The following is a 15,804-nucleotide window of genomic DNA, read 5'->3' on the forward strand; positions in this document are numbered from 1 at the left end:
CACACTTATGGACTGCCAGTGGCTTCATGAGGGAGGGGAAGAGTGGATAACCAACCCTGGTCTAGGCAAAGGCAATGAGAGACTGAACTAGGGGAACCTAAGTGTACACATAAAGGATAGCGATTACAGCAGGATAATCGAGGGGGCTGATGAGTTTAACTTGATAAAGAAAAACTTGGAAAGGTAAATACGATGGATAGCATCTTTTATCATACCAGATCCATTTCTACTCTTTTCCACCAGGCTCTCTGCCTTGGGAGGCTGACCTGTGTGGTCTACAATAGGCTCACTTGCCCTCCAGATTCCAGAAGCATTCAGCCTGGGCAGGCCATGTGGGGAAGAGAGAGATCAGAGCATTGATTCCCATAGCTATATCCCTTTGAGGTTGCCTCGGACTGGCTAAACCCCTCAATCCAAAGTCATGGGGCCTTTCAGGAAAGCTCTCTCTACCATTTTGTCTTCCCCAGGTTCCAGCAACCACTCCTTTTCTACATCCTTTGAGTGAGGGATAGTAACAGTCCCACTGCTACCAGACACTACACTCTCCCTTGTGGTTTCCCTAAACCTGATCTCACCTTTGCAAATGATGCTTTCATTAAACCCCTCAGACTATCCTAATTTGAGTGTATAATTTGCTTCCTGCTGGGACTCTGACTGATACACCAAGTATGATTTTAAGATTTTGATCTTGGGTGGCTGTGAAGAGAGGTGATATTATTAGCTGAGGTAAGGAGTACCAGAAGATAAGGACGTTCCACTGTGGAAAGACAACCCCATGTTTTGAATTTGCTACATGGCGACTGTAGATCATCCACAGAGAGAGGTTGGCAGCAGCTGCAAAAGCAGACCTGGCATAAAGATGGAGAAGATAATGAACTTTTGGGAATCTGTAAGTCCTGATCATTGCTATAAGCACAAGTTGAATACAGAGAACTTATTTTAGGAGATGGAATCAGAAAACTCTCTTTAAAATTATAGAATACTAGAGTTTAAAGGATGTTAACCGTCATCTAGCTGGGCTCTCCCTTTATGCATGTGGACTAAAGTCCACAGTTAGCTATCAAAGGGCGCACTGTTAGTTAATGGCAGTGCTGGCACTAGCATCTACGGCTTCTGGGTTCCTACGTCTGTGCTCTTCCCATAAATTGCAGCATTTATCTCTACTTGACTGGTTTCCACTAGTCAACAAGTATTGAGTACTAGCCTGCATCCAACCTGGTGCTAATTGATGTGAGGAGTAAAATAAAAGTATAACAGTTTCCCAGCAGTTTACAGTCTTCATCGACTAACAACTCATGCAAAAGTTTGGAAATGAGAGTGCAAGATAGCAATGACTGTGTAAGTTAAAGGAGAATCGGACATTTTGTACGGCAAGGACACTGCCATCCAGTATTAGCATTTTGCAATTTTAGAGGTTTCATGTGAATTGTTGGTGTGAGTGAGGAAGCAGTAACAATTAGGCTTGATTACTGTCACAGTAGTCAAGGACTATCTAACTTATCATGTTTAAGCATATGTTTTAATTGTAGAATATAGTATACAAGTATAAGAATCTATAAACCTATGTGCTCCTACCTATAGAGACCATCCTTCTAAATGACAGTTTAAATGAAAACATGTTTTGGCAAGTGAGAGGAAAAAAAGATGCTCTTATTATTCATGTATGTGTGTATGAATTTATGTATGTATTATTATTTAACTATAAATGTGAAGTGAGTAGGGGAGATGACAGAGCGAAAGCCTACACACTTAAACGTTACTCCTTAGAAATCACATATATTTTCTCCTGCCTGTTTATTTTATAATTTGGTGTAAACAATTGTAAACAATGCTGAGAACCTTCTCAATAGGAATTGTAATTAGAATGCTATCATTATTCTATTTTCACATATTCAACATTTTTCAACATTTCTCAATAGCATTTATCAATGTCTGAGAAATTACCTGCTTGGGCTCTTATATGGGCAATTTCTTTAAGTCTAAAGAGCTATTATCAATTTGGGAATTACTGCTGGGAAAAAAAGGTGATGTCTACATAAACAGTTAAACTTCATCACTATTCATCTTAAGGTTGAAATTATTTTGCCAACTACAATTTACAAGTGCTTCACAAATTTTCTACTTTTCTACCTACTACTATGCCTAAATAATATCAGACTTTGGCAAATGAAAGATATAAAAAGGGTGATGATTCCCAAAGTGTGAGCCAAAAAAAAATAAAGATGCCCTATGAATTAATAATTAAGAAGGAAAAACCTCAGTAGAGAAGAAGAAATCATCCTCAAAGACCTCTACCCAGGAATCTGTTCTACACGTAATATACCACTGAAGAGGTGGATCAAGTAAGCACATTTCCCAGTGCATGAACTGGTGTTACAAGCTCAAATGTCTTCAGGGACATGCACTTAATCTGAATGTGTGAAGCAGCCAAGTCCTAGACAATAGAGAGTTGTGAGGACAATAATTACCTGCAAAGGACAGGTTCCACCTAAGCCTCCAAGTGTGTATGTGTGTGCATGTGTGTGTTTACAAACTGTGAACTAAAAAAAGAATGTCTGGGGGTTGAATTCTGCCTGTGGACCACCAGTTTGTGATGTCCATTTAAGGCAGACAAAGTTGAACACTTCTTCCTACATTTCACTTTGAGGAAATGTTTCATTCTTTGGGCCAGCTAGCTTGGGACATTTCATTACAGCTGTGGTCTGAATGTTGCAACCCTCCAAAATCCATATGTTGAAATTCTAACCCACAAGAAGATGATATTAGGAGGTGGGGCCTTAGGAAGAACATGAGGATGGAGCCTTCAGGAATGGCATTAGCGTTCCTACAAAGGACACTCCGCAGAGCTCCCCAGACCTTCTACCTCCTGAGGGCACAGTGAAAAGGTGCTGGCTAGGAACCAGGAAGAGGGCTCTCACCCAACCATGCTGGCACCTGATCTTGGACTTCCTGGCCTCCAGAGCTGTGAGAAACAAATTTCTGTTGTTTATAAGCCCTCCAGTCTGGTATTCTGTTACAGCCACCCAAACAGATTGAGACAATCATCAAACCTTCCCTTTATTTTCCATTTTAAAAGAAATATCAGAGAGTCAAAAAATTTCCTAGCTGAAAGTGAATATATTAATTGTCAGTTTCATTTCCCAGGAGTTAAGAAAAGGAACTTTATTGACTGCATCTCATGTCTTCCAAAGTTCTCCTGCTCCTTCTACACAGAACACAGGAGGAGAGATTCATGAGATTTCAGCTGTAGAGAGCAGCTCATTGATAAAAATCAGGTATAATCAACATTACGAAGAAGTACTGACACCCTAAACAGTGAGAACTGAACTGTAAAGCAAAGGATTAGTTTCGTTCTGCAGGTAAAAACACAAAATGCCATTAACTAAATGTTGGTCTTATCTTGTAGTCTCTCAAGGAACCACAGTTTTGACTTTGAGCTCACCTAAGCATATTAATGGGAGACAGGATGTCTGCACAACTCAGCTCAATTATCTGTGTTTCCATAGTAGGGCATTCATCACTATGGGAAGGAAAGGTTGGCTCAGATGACACTCATATCTTACACCAGTACTTGTGTAACACGGCTCAAGTTTACTCCTACAGCCCATGATTCAACTACTCAATTACTCTCATGTGCAGCTGATGAACAAAGAGTACTATGTCAAAATTCCTGATTAATATGAAAAGAGTTTTGGCTTGGGTACTTAAACACACTATGGATTTAGAAGGTCTTTTCTTAACTTGGGCATTTTTATATAGAATACACCCCACTTTTTTCTTTCAGTACAGTTGGAATTACAACAGTCAGAATTTAGGATAGATTTACGTGAGCAAAATCCTTGGATGGTTTTTCAAAGCTAGACTACAATTATATTAAGAATATGTATGCACATAGACACAGACTGGAAAGCAATTTTTTAAACGCACAAAATTATATCGGAAAGGTTGAATTACAGGTGCCTTCTTCATTTTGTAAAGCTGTATTATTGTTAATACAGTGGGAATTCAATGAAAATTACTTAAAGCTCAGGTACTTACCGTGGTTGGAAAATAACGACTAGTTTTGAATTTTTTCAGAGCCATAGAAGAGGTGTAGGTGCCCAAGAAAAGGATGAAAGACATGAGAGTGATATCAGGAACAAAACCACAGTTGTTGCCCATGAGCTTTCCTCCATATTTCAAACACTCCTTCGTCGTCAGAAGTGCCCAGTCAAAGGTAGCATTATGGTGCTGAAGAAGAAAAACAGGAAAATTTTTCTAGGGAACACTGTGCCACAACAAAAGCAGCTTTTGATACTTGATGGGCTATATACGGAATTAATGCTAAGAGTCTCTGTAAAACAGCCTGAGGGTAAACCATTGGAAGGTGACACCTGAGGAGGTGTTAATGGAATAAACAGGTAAGGGGGGCCAGAAGGCTATCAATTATTGAAAATACAATGAGAATGATGCAATCCGTTACCTGGTTTGTGCTACAACCCTACAATCAACCATCTGTTCAACAGAAACAAACCACAAAGTCTTTCTTTCCTGTGAACCTTCCTGAGAGTAAACCAAGACACAATAATATCTTAAGTCTCCAAATGTGAGACTCTCTGAAACACCTTTGTTGTTCAAAAAGTAATGACCTCTGATGGGACTCCCCTGGAGGTCCAGTGGTTGAGACTCCACGCTCCCAATGCAGAGGGCACGGGTTCAACCCCTGGTTGGGGAACTAGGATCCCACAGGCTGCACTAAGCGGCCAAAAAAAAAGTACTGATTTCTGTAGTGCACAGATTCTTGTGCTTCAAGCTGATGGCCATAGAGTTAATGCTCTAAAGGTTATATTTGTTAACTAATTTACCCAGCGCTTTCATAAATGAGCTATTTCTTTTCTAAATAACTATAGAGATTGGTGACTTCAGGAACTAAACTATAAAAATGTTGGAGATCTCTGCTTTTTTCAATTGCATAACCTAATAAAATACAGCTTTTCTTGCTGACTCCAGGTCAGTGTCAAGAGAATCCATTATTGGAGAGTGCTGTGATGGGCTGTGGAGTTGGGTATGGGATCTCTGTCCCTGTGTTACATGGCCTCAAGCTCATAGGTCAATTTTCAAATTTTCTTCTGGCTCATGAACTGCTGTCATGTTGTCAGTGCTGTACTTCTTGACAGCAGCTCACTCCTGTTTCTATTCACTGTTTCCAGTATGCAAGAGAATCCTTTTGCTAGCATAGTGGATAAGGCCTGGGCACCCATCCTCCAGCAGCTGAGTTTTAGCTGCTATCAGCTCACAGCTGTCTCCTTCTCTAGAAAACTGCCTTTTGCTGCTTAAGAGCAGCCTCACCTGGAAGGTTATGCCCTCTTGCAGCCAGTTACTGACCAACACTAATGGGGTGCTACTGTCTGAATATTTGGGTTCCACTAAAATTCATATGCTGAAACTTTATCCCCTATGTGATGGTATTTGGAGACAGGGCTTTGAGAGGTGATTAGGTCAAGAGGCTGGAGTCTTCATGAATGGGATTAGTGCCCTTACAAAAGAGACCCCAGAGTGCTCCTTGTTCCTTCTGTCACATGAGGACACAATGAGAAGACTCTCTAGAACCAGGAAGCAGACCTTCACCAGACACTGAATCTGCCGGTGCCGTGATGCTGGATTTTCTCTTAGGTGCAGGGCTAATGGGTATGTCATGTGCTAACAGAAGAGTAATTTGAGAATACCTTTCAAAGAAATATAGAAAGAAAAACTTTTCCTGTCCATTGGAGGGAAGAGTTGTCCCTCACACCAAATGCATCATCAATATCCTTTACTATTCATGAATTATCTTAATATAAGTCATCTAGTCATAAAAGATCACACACATAAAAGAAGAATCTCTGGCCAGAAAGAGTTCATATTTTTATAGAGCTCAAAAGGTAAAGTTCTTACATAAGTCAGGAAAAAAACCCCAAAAAACTCTAGATCTTTCCCTGAAATATTAGTTTCAACTTGTAAACAGCTGAATTGCACAATTACTCTTTTGTTAAAGTCTGTTTCTGAGAGGTGATTAATCACATCTCATTTTGTTTTTCAGATTTCTGCATATGGATATTTTTTGCACAATACCGTTAAAGTTTAGAGGTCATAACAGTTAACAGATTTCTTTGTTTTAAAACCAGCAAAAATTTACCATAATTTCGCTTTAATTTCAGCACTCTAATATCAGTAGAAGCCTTCTTTATAGCTGCAGCTCCCAGAAGAGGTAAGCTGCATTAAAACAATCTCAACAGGCAGTTTTATTGATTTTCTTACAGAGATTCAGGTTGAGGTGAAAACTATACAGATGTGCATGACAGACATGGTTTCTTGTTTACATCAACTTAAAATGCCAATAACACATTTTTGTATGCCTCAAATGATTCTTTGTGTCATTGTACAGAAATTTTAGCCTCCAACACCGTCTTTCACTAAGGGTTTCAGTAAAAAAACTTTAGGCAGCATGTATTTATCTCAGTATCTGTATCTTAACACACAGTTTCCCACTCCCATAAAACAAACTCTAGCTAAAAATAATTCTACTTAAATATCACTGAAAAGACATCTATATTATTTGTGTTATTTCAGTGTTATTATTCTGCATAAGCTGGTATCAATGAATGTTAATTCTGTAAAACTTCAGGCAAAATCCATAACGTAAACTAAACATTAAGACCAAGCATGACTCATCTATTAATGATGTATATAAGTAAAGATGAAAAGTAGAGTGTTAGATAATTAGCTTATGATTTAATCATCACATATATCAATTTATACAATCTTTACTATAACATATCTCATTTTGTTATCTATGAAACAGATACTTCTGTGTAGAAATAACATCTTTTGCTTCAGAGGTCAATTTTGCCTTACCTAAGTAAAGGAAACACTAAAAACAACAGAAACTGCACTGATACAAGTTGCCACTTGCTAGAAGCTAATGGTTTCTAAATTTTTATCATCAGTGAAACATCTTTTTCATGTAAAATTTACGCAGGACCCCAATAATTAAAACGGACAAAACTGAGCTATTCTGCCTTTACACGGTTAGGAGGCCTTGAGTCTCTCTGTCTCTCAACATCCCTTCCTACCGCAAAGCAGCTCCTGACTCACCTCTCTGGAATCCTAGCTCAGTCTGAGAGGAGTTTGAGATTAACAGATACACCCTACTATATTTAAAATAGATAAACAACAAGGACCTACTGTATAGCACAGGCAACTATATTCACTATCTTGTAATAGCCTATAATGGAAAAGAATCTGAAAAAGAATAGATTTGTATACATATGTATAACTGAATCACTTTGCTGAACACCTGAAACTAACACAACACTGTAAATTAACTGTACTTCAATTTAAAAAACTGTCATCATCTTCACAGACAGCACTCTTTGCTCCAAGCTGTGCTCTCTCCACACCGAGTTCTCTAACGACAGGTTAGGGGCATGTGACGTGAAGTAAGGATGAGAATGGAGAAAGATCCAGATAGGTCAACGTAAGGATGAGAATGGAGAAAGGTCCAGATAGGTCAACTTATTCCACTGATTGGGGCAATTATTCAACTAATCATTTTGAGCTCCATTCTGGGCTGGGTGCTGATACAGAGAAGTTCTAAGTGCAGCTTCTGCATTCAATAAACTTAAGTCTACTCCATGTTTGTGGACACAAGAAGTTTTCTATGTAGGCAGCCTTAGGTCAGCAGCTTTAAAGCAAAGTAGGTGAACCCTGAAGGGAGGCCGGTGCTGAGCAGAATTATCTATCCACGTATCTGTTTATCTATCTACCCACCTCTTATTAAAAGTTATCTAAAATTACCATGAGTAGTTTAATCTAGGACTCAATAAACAACATTTCACTGGCCAAATACAACCCACTACCTGTTTCTGTAAATAAAGTTTTATTGAGACACAGCCATGCTCATTCATTTACACACTGTTCATGGCTGCTTTTTGCTACAGCTGCAGCGTTGAATAATTTCAACAGAGACTGACACACAAATCCTAAAATATTTACGATCTGGTTCTTCAGAGAAAAAGTGTGTCTACCATGGTTTAATCTCTTGTCTAGGACTCCTATGTTACTCTACATTATTCTACTAAATAAAAATCTCATGATTTCATCAGAATAGTACATTACACTTCTTTGTTTGGCAGCCTTTTATACTTATTATTTCATGAATAGTGTTTGTGATGCTGGTTGATTCACTGTAAATAATTCTGGTTTTGATCATTTGTAATTCAGTCATAGAATAAGCAAAAAGATGTAAATGATTATTCTTTAGTTCATGGAAATACTGAACATGTATCAAAGCAGCAGACTGGGAAAATACCCTCATGGGTTTCAATCTCAACTCTATCACCACTCAGTTGGAACACAGGAAAAAGTAACTTCACTTTCCTGTGCAACTACAAATAGGACTTTTTACTTAAATAGCTGTAAAAGAGTACCATGAAGATCACTGTGATCCTAAATTTGGAAAATGCTCTAAAGTGAATAGTATCCTTCACATGAAAACCACTCTGTTTACAGTTCAGTAAGTCATGGTGGAAAATGTACAACCAAATAACACTGGTTCCTGAAAGAAGGCAATACTGTGTTGGACACATCCAGTGTAGATGTCAAGTGACATGAAGAAGAAAGAAATCCCTCAATCCGCTGAAATATGTAAAACATTGTGTGTATGTACATTTATCTGGGAAGAGTGACCAAAGATTTCATTAGAACCTCAAAGGAGGCAGTGATGCAAAGAAGCTTCAGAAGTACTGCCCTTCGTGTTGTTATAACTGAGATAATTCTGTCCTCCTAATATGACACTCTCTGTGTATTTCAACCACACTCCAATTTTCATTCACTCTAAGAGCAACTTCCTGCTTTCAAGATTAAAAGTGATTTCTTAACCCCTCAGCAAATGCTCTCCAATTCAAAGAAAGATTAATCATTTTGTACCTACTTCTTAGTAAACTATTCTACATCCGTACTTACATCCTCAGAGGCATGTTAAACTTAACCATGTTCAAAAACTAATTCCTAATCTTCCTCAAACCTGCTCCCCCTAGGGTCTTGCCCATTTCTGTTAATAGCAACTTTATCCTCCTCGATTCTAAGAACAGAAAACCTTGAAGTCATTGTTAATTCTTTTCTTTCTCACAAGTCACATTATGGTGAAGACTTTATATTAAAATACATCACATCTCACCCATAGCTATGGTTACCACTCTTGTTCAAGCGACCATAGTCTCCTCTGAGCTTAATGCAGGAGACTTTTATCTCGCCACTCTGTCCTTTACTCCTTATAGGTGATTCTCATTTCTCTATGGCTTTGATCTTTATTCCTCAAAAGTCTATGCACAGGATTTAAGTGATTAAATCAGAACTTTAATAACAAGACAGTTGGGAATATAATCTCAGAAGTCCTCTTTGCCTGTCAGAACTCTCATAGCATATGATCTCTAATTCTCATGATGTTTCTAACCTTCTGTTGCAAGCACACTGTAGCTCCCTTCAATGAGACCATCAGTGTTGTAAGGTGCAAATGCTCAGAGAGATGCCCAATGGGTCTGGTGACCTGCATCTAGGAGTGATGTCAAGTTTGGAGACATCAACTAAGGAGTCAGCTGCAAAGAGCTGATCACTGGAGTAATAAAATTTAATAACACTACAAAGGGAAAGTGTGCTAGAAGAAACGAGTGTAAAACATCTAGGGTACCTGCAATGGAAGTAAAAACACCACAAAAGACTTTGAGAGTGATGGGTAAAAGGAAAAGTACAATCACAATGTTGAAAATCAAAGGACGAGAAAATAGTAATATGTGGGGGAGGGTTGATAAGGGTCTAATGTTGCAGAAATGATAATGAGGGATGAAGACTGAACAAAATCCATTGATTTATTTTTATTGCTTTATTTTGTGACTAGAATACTTTTGGTAATTTCTTGAGAGGAGTTCAAAAAAGGGAAATGAGTTGAGAAATATGTGAGGATGAAAAACTGAAATGGCAATTCCAGACAATTTTTAAGAAATACAGTAACAAAAGGAAAGGCTAGAGCATGCGAGCATTACAGGATCAAGGCAAGTTCTTTAGGGCTGGCGAAGACTTTTGAGATGCTTGTGGTAGATGAGAAAGAACCCAGTTATGGGTATGGAAGGAAAAGGGGGGTGCTGGGAAAAACAAGAATGGAGGAAGAAAGGTGAAAGATTAAGATGGAGAGAGAGAAAGGGAGATTGACAAGGATTTGGCCTCTTTGGACAGGACGGGTAAAAGCCAGAAATGACAAAAGTATAACACCTGCAGACCAAAGGGACTGTGTGTCACCAAAAAATAAGAAAGAAGAGCAAAGACAGGGGCAGAATTCAATTTAGGATACAGCAGGCGCCAAAAGAAATGTTTGTTAATTAAATGAATGAAATCACTCATCAAGACACAAATATTTGACATATTTAAGGAAGATATCTATCAGTGTATCTACTTTTTCTATCTGGAGAACAAAACTAAAGTTAAAAATACGTTCAATTTAGATCGTCAGGTAAAATCCAGTATTCCCAGTTACATATGAATTTCAAATAAACAGTGAATAATATTTTTAGTATAAGTATGTCCTATGTAATATGTAGGACATACTTACACTAAAAAAATTGTTCATTATTTATCTGAAATTCAAATGTAACTGGGACCCTATTTTTTTTTTTCTAACTCTGGTGATGCTATTTCAATTAGATATAGGCTATTTTGAGTAACAAAAGAGAAAGTAGAAAAATGTGGCCAAAAGAAAACAGAAGATGCACTGGGCCCCAATTACATGGCTAACTAAGATAAGCTTTAAGGGAACAATAAAGAAGAATAAAAACAACAACTTTTAAAAGTTTTATTGGAGAAATAAAATATGTCCACTTAAATATTAACTAATAATTCAAGGCAGCAAAAGCAAGTGTCTAAATGAATGGTACAGAGATGATTAGATCAGAATAGGGACTAATTAACTTCACTGAGCACAGGGAAAACAAAAGTTAAACTGCACCTTGAGAAAATAACTGGTCTTTGTAGAACTCTCATACTCAAAAGGCAGTAGGAAGAAGTGTGGCGGGACAACAAAACTAGAAAGGAATGACAGAGAGAGTAACAAAAGCCAATGAAGAGGGGAATAAAAGTGACAAACTTTGGGTGTATATTTCTTTCTGCATTGGCAGAAACAAAGAGGTAAAGCATTAGATGGAGAGACACCATGAGCAAAGATGCGGATTCGGGGACATATGATGCTTCATTCACTCATCCAATAAGTCCTTTAGGCACCACTTATTGAATGCTCACCATGAGGAGGAACTCACAGTGAGTGGACCAAAGCAGAGTGTCTGTGTAAATGGGTAGTGAGAAAGAAGGTGCAAAGGAAATGGGACCAAGTTGCTGAGGGTCTTAACTGAGGTCAATCTCATGAAAAGAGATTCCAACCTATTTTTATGGATCTCATTTTCTAGAGGATGACCCTGTTAGTATTGAGTGAATACGTTTATAAATCTTAAAAGTAAAATGTATACTGAAGGATTAATTTTAAAATTTAAAACACCATAGTAGCCTCCGCAAAGACAAAAGTGGGGGATATATGAGAGACAGTGGGAAAAATTTTGACAGTCATTGAAGCTAGGTGATGTGTACGTGTGAGGATTTATTGTACTATTCTATTTTAGTGCATGTTTTAAATTTTCCATAATATTTTTAAAAGTAGGAACATGTACTCTTAAATTTATTTATTTTTATTTATTTTTGGGTGTGTTGGGTCTTCGTTTCTGTGCGAGGGCTTTCTCTAGTTGCAGCGAGTGGGGGCCACTCTTCATCGCGGTGCGCGGGCCTCGCACTGTCGCGGCCTCTCTTGTTGCGGAGCACAGGCTCCAGACGCGCAGGCTCAGTAGTTGTGGCTCACGGGCCTAGTTGCTCCGTGGCATGTGGGATCTTCCCAGACCAGGGCACGAACCCGTGTCCCCTGCATTGGCAGGCAGATTCTCAACCACTGCGCCACCAGGGAAGCCCCATGTACTCTTTAAGGAGATTTAAGGACAGAATAGTTTTTGCACTTCACTTTCTTAATGAGAGAGAATCACAAGGATGTTATGCACAAGAAGATTAATAGGACATTCCATTTCCCATGAAAATGAATGTTAGCGCCTAGAATCACCCTGAAGGTACATCAAATCAAAGCACTTTTACTTCCATGTCTGACTGCCAAGCGGTGTTTATGAGACTGTAACAGGCCTTAGGCCCATGATTAACAGCATCTCCATGTACACTATCATGATATGCTTCATTGGGTAATACAATAAGCAAAAAAATTCAAAAATAAAAATTAAAGAGTCTACATTGCTCTCTTTGAGTATCAACTGGTAAAATATCAGCCTTTAAACACACACACACGTATATTTATATATAAACATATATATAAATGAGGGTAATGCTACAAATAAAAGTCTCAAGGTTAAGTGGTTAATGTACTCATTTAGGATTTTTTCCCTGCAGTGGGTAAGCCAGACTTGCAGTGACCTGCAACCTTACTTTATGGTCTACAGGATGTATGTGAGCTGCGACTGTAGTTATATATACTGTTGTGAAATACCACAACTAATTGGTTGTTTACTTATGATTAAGATATAGAAAGTTACAGGAGACTGTTGGTTGTCCCAACCTAACAACAAAAGCAAGCAAGATAAGCTATAAAATCATAGTTTTAAAAATTCCACCAGTGAGATGAGGATGCAAAGAAACCTAAATAAACTAAATTCCAAAGTTACAAGACCTTCATAGGAGAGAAGAGATCCATGGCTGCCTCATCCCTGGCAGAGTAGCAGGTGGAAGATAAATGCACTGTAGATGGAGGGATGGAGAAATAAGCCAAATCTTTAATGAATTTTTAATGGTTGCCTGTAGTCTGGGGTGACACGTTGGAATTCTGTGGAGCCTCAGGTGTCGACAAAGCCTGCGTCTGTCCACCCACCAAACTTTCTCATGGTCTTTGTCAAATGCACAGATCGTTCATAAAAGCCTGGAGATTCAACAGAAGAGCTGAGAGAAACCCCTCTTAGACACACAGTCTCCATCAAATGCAAGAAAGCCACTTTCCTAAGATGGGAAGCAGGGCAGCAGAGCAGAGAGAAACGCCTCTGTGGCATTCAGCCACTTCTGAAAGGGCTAAGGCATCTGCCCTCTGAAGGTGGGGGGCACAGCAGTTTGGCAAAGAAAGATCTCCCAAGGCTCAGAAAGCTGGGGCATACAACAGGAAATAGAGCATTTCAGAGCACTTTCTGGGATGATGGAAATCTTCTATATCTTGTTTTGTGTGGTGGTTACATGAGGTAAAAACTTGTCAAAACTCATTGCAATGAGCACATAAGAACTGTGCCTTTTAAGGTATGACTCAATTTAATAAAAAACGAAAACAAAAAGGAATGTAACATGGAAAACAAATACTAACCGATCCATTCTATCACGTCTTCAGAAGAGAAGCTTCTGACGTTAGATTTTGCAATCTGTTCTCTTCCCTCTAAGAGCTGGTAAGTGGAAGCCAGCAAACCTCAACACTAATTGCTTAGATACAGTGTGGATAAGCTGTGGCTGGTCTCAAAGATTTACAGAGCCCTTTTAAAGAGCTTTGCTTTGCAGGCTGAAGGGATATTCCAAGTGAGAAATCAATGGGAAAACTGATGAAGGCGAGAAGATTTAAAGACACAATGATTCCAACAATAAATGCAAATAATGGAAAATCTGGCTTTTTATCTTGAAGGGTGGTTATTCTTGAGTTCTAACTTCCGTCTAAATGCTCTCATGCCCCGTTTTTCCTGCTCTTTCCCCCAGAAAACACACCCATACCACAAGGAAGAAGACAAGGAAGAAGCTTGTCTTCATGCTAATGAAGCTGAAAAGAAAAGGCCTTCCTTCCTCTGACAGGATGTTCTTAGGGCCCTGTGAGAGGGCGTCTCGTGGGTGCCCAGGGGCTGCATGTCACTCTTACAGCACCTTCTTTCATGTTCTAATTATGGCCAAATGAAAAGAAGGAAATAAAGTCCTGCTGACTGTAGGTCTTAGGAAAGGTTCAGGGGAACTGAGCTAGTGTGGCCAAACACACAGAGGACCCAGTAGGTGGTCAGAAGCAGTGGCTTTCAATTTCTTCTCTCCACCAACCTGAGGTTTGGTGACAAACGGCCCAGTAGAATGATAAGAACACCTAAATAGAATAAAAATCGTACCTAACATTGATCGAGAGACAAGTACGTGCCAGCCACTTGGCGAAGTTTTGCCTATTTATTAATCTGGCTCTTCTCGCATCTTTGAGGGAATACTCTTATCATCACCGTTTTACAGATGGGAAGCTGAGCAGGTTCCACAGCCTGTTTTTAAAGTAGTGGAGCCCTGCATTTGCAACCAGGCATCTGACATGAGAACAAAGTATCTGTAAATCCTTCTACAGGACATGCTATTCTGCTTCCCCACAGAATGGAAATATGCAGATTTTGGAGTTAGAAGACCCTGAGTCCAAATTCTGGTTTTACTATATACTGGTCATATGGCCTTTGGAAAGTCAGCTATCCTTTATAAGCCTCTGTTTTCATCTATGAAATACAGGTAACATCCTAACTCACAAAGGTATTGTGAGGATTATAAACAATTAATGTAAAGAGCCTGGCCCCTAGTAGGTGCTCAAGAGTAGATGCTATAAGTGATGATAATAAATCATATTACCTCTCTAACACTCATTTTGGATCACATATATGTGTGTGTGTGTTTATGCAAAGTATACATAAAGGAATAGATACAGATAGAAAAGGAGAAATAAAGAAGAGAATAAAAGTTGTCCTTTATAATTACATACACACACATTACATATTTTTCCCTAATTTCTTTTCTAGAGGTGCTGGACATAGCAACTTAACATTTTAATTAAGGTGTACAATTGATACACACATGAGGGGACTGCTGCCCTGGAGTATAGAGCATTCATAGGAACTAAAAAAGTAAACAACAGTAAACATTCCAATTTGCAAACACTGAAGCATCATGGTGCATCAGCAATACCACAGGTCGTGGAACCACCCAAACTTTAGTTCAATCTTTGTTCTACTAATTTATCGCTATGTGACCTAGAGCAAGAAAGGTTATTTACCTTCTGGAGCTTCAGTTGCTCTCATTTATAAAATGCCCAGTAGGTTGTGTTAATGATTACAATACATGTTAAGGTTTATAATGATGATAATATGTATAAAACACCTGGTCTCTTATAGATGCTTTATAAATGGTAGCTAAATTGTTATCATTATTGTGCCTTTATGTCCTCTGTCATGGTCATACCAGAAGTCAACCACAACTTCCATTTGTTTTCCATGAATCTTATAGTGACATCTTATTATAATTACATATCAATTACTAGAGTCTCTCCAGGACTTGCCCAAAGACAGGGCTTAAAAAATTCATTAATTTTAAAGCTTTCTTTGATTAGTTAAAAAACAAATAAGTTAGGAAACAATCTCTTTTTAAGTCATTGGAAGTATTTTATTAATTTTGATTGCAAATGAACTTACCGTTTTAATTAGTTACATATATATTTTAAATTTTTAATTAGATTTTAATTAAATTCCTTAAAAGTCTAGAAGGGAGTATTTTTCTCTGTGTTTTAGTCACATCCTTTTAGGCACTAGGCTGGCTGGCTGGCTTGAAGATTGAAAACTGAACTCTTTTCTATATGTGGCCTTTAAAACATATACATACTCTCTTTCATACACACACACACACACACACACACACACACACACACACACACACACGCTCTCA

At 38.5% G+C, this 15,804-nt stretch overlaps 1 protein-coding gene across 5 annotated transcripts in view; it reads right to left on the reverse strand.

Moving 5' to 3' along the window:
- The window catches only part of SLC4A4 (solute carrier family 4 member 4), a 351,691-nt gene that overhangs the window by 49,023 nt on the left and 286,864 nt on the right, over positions 1 to 15,804 (reverse strand). For all 5 annotated transcript variants that reach the window (XM_036852386.1, XM_036852389.1, XM_036852387.1 and 2 more), the window contains one exon: positions 4,039 to 4,230. In XM_036852386.1, coding sequence (XP_036708281.1) covers positions 4,039 to 4,230 — 192 coding nt within the window. The remainder of the gene's footprint in view (positions 1 to 4,038; positions 4,231 to 15,804) is intronic.

Source organism: Balaenoptera musculus, chromosome 5, assembly GCF_009873245.2.
Source record: "Balaenoptera musculus isolate JJ_BM4_2016_0621 chromosome 5, mBalMus1.pri.v3, whole genome shotgun sequence".
Classification (NCBI taxonomy): domain Eukaryota; kingdom Metazoa; phylum Chordata; class Mammalia; order Artiodactyla; family Balaenopteridae; genus Balaenoptera; species Balaenoptera musculus.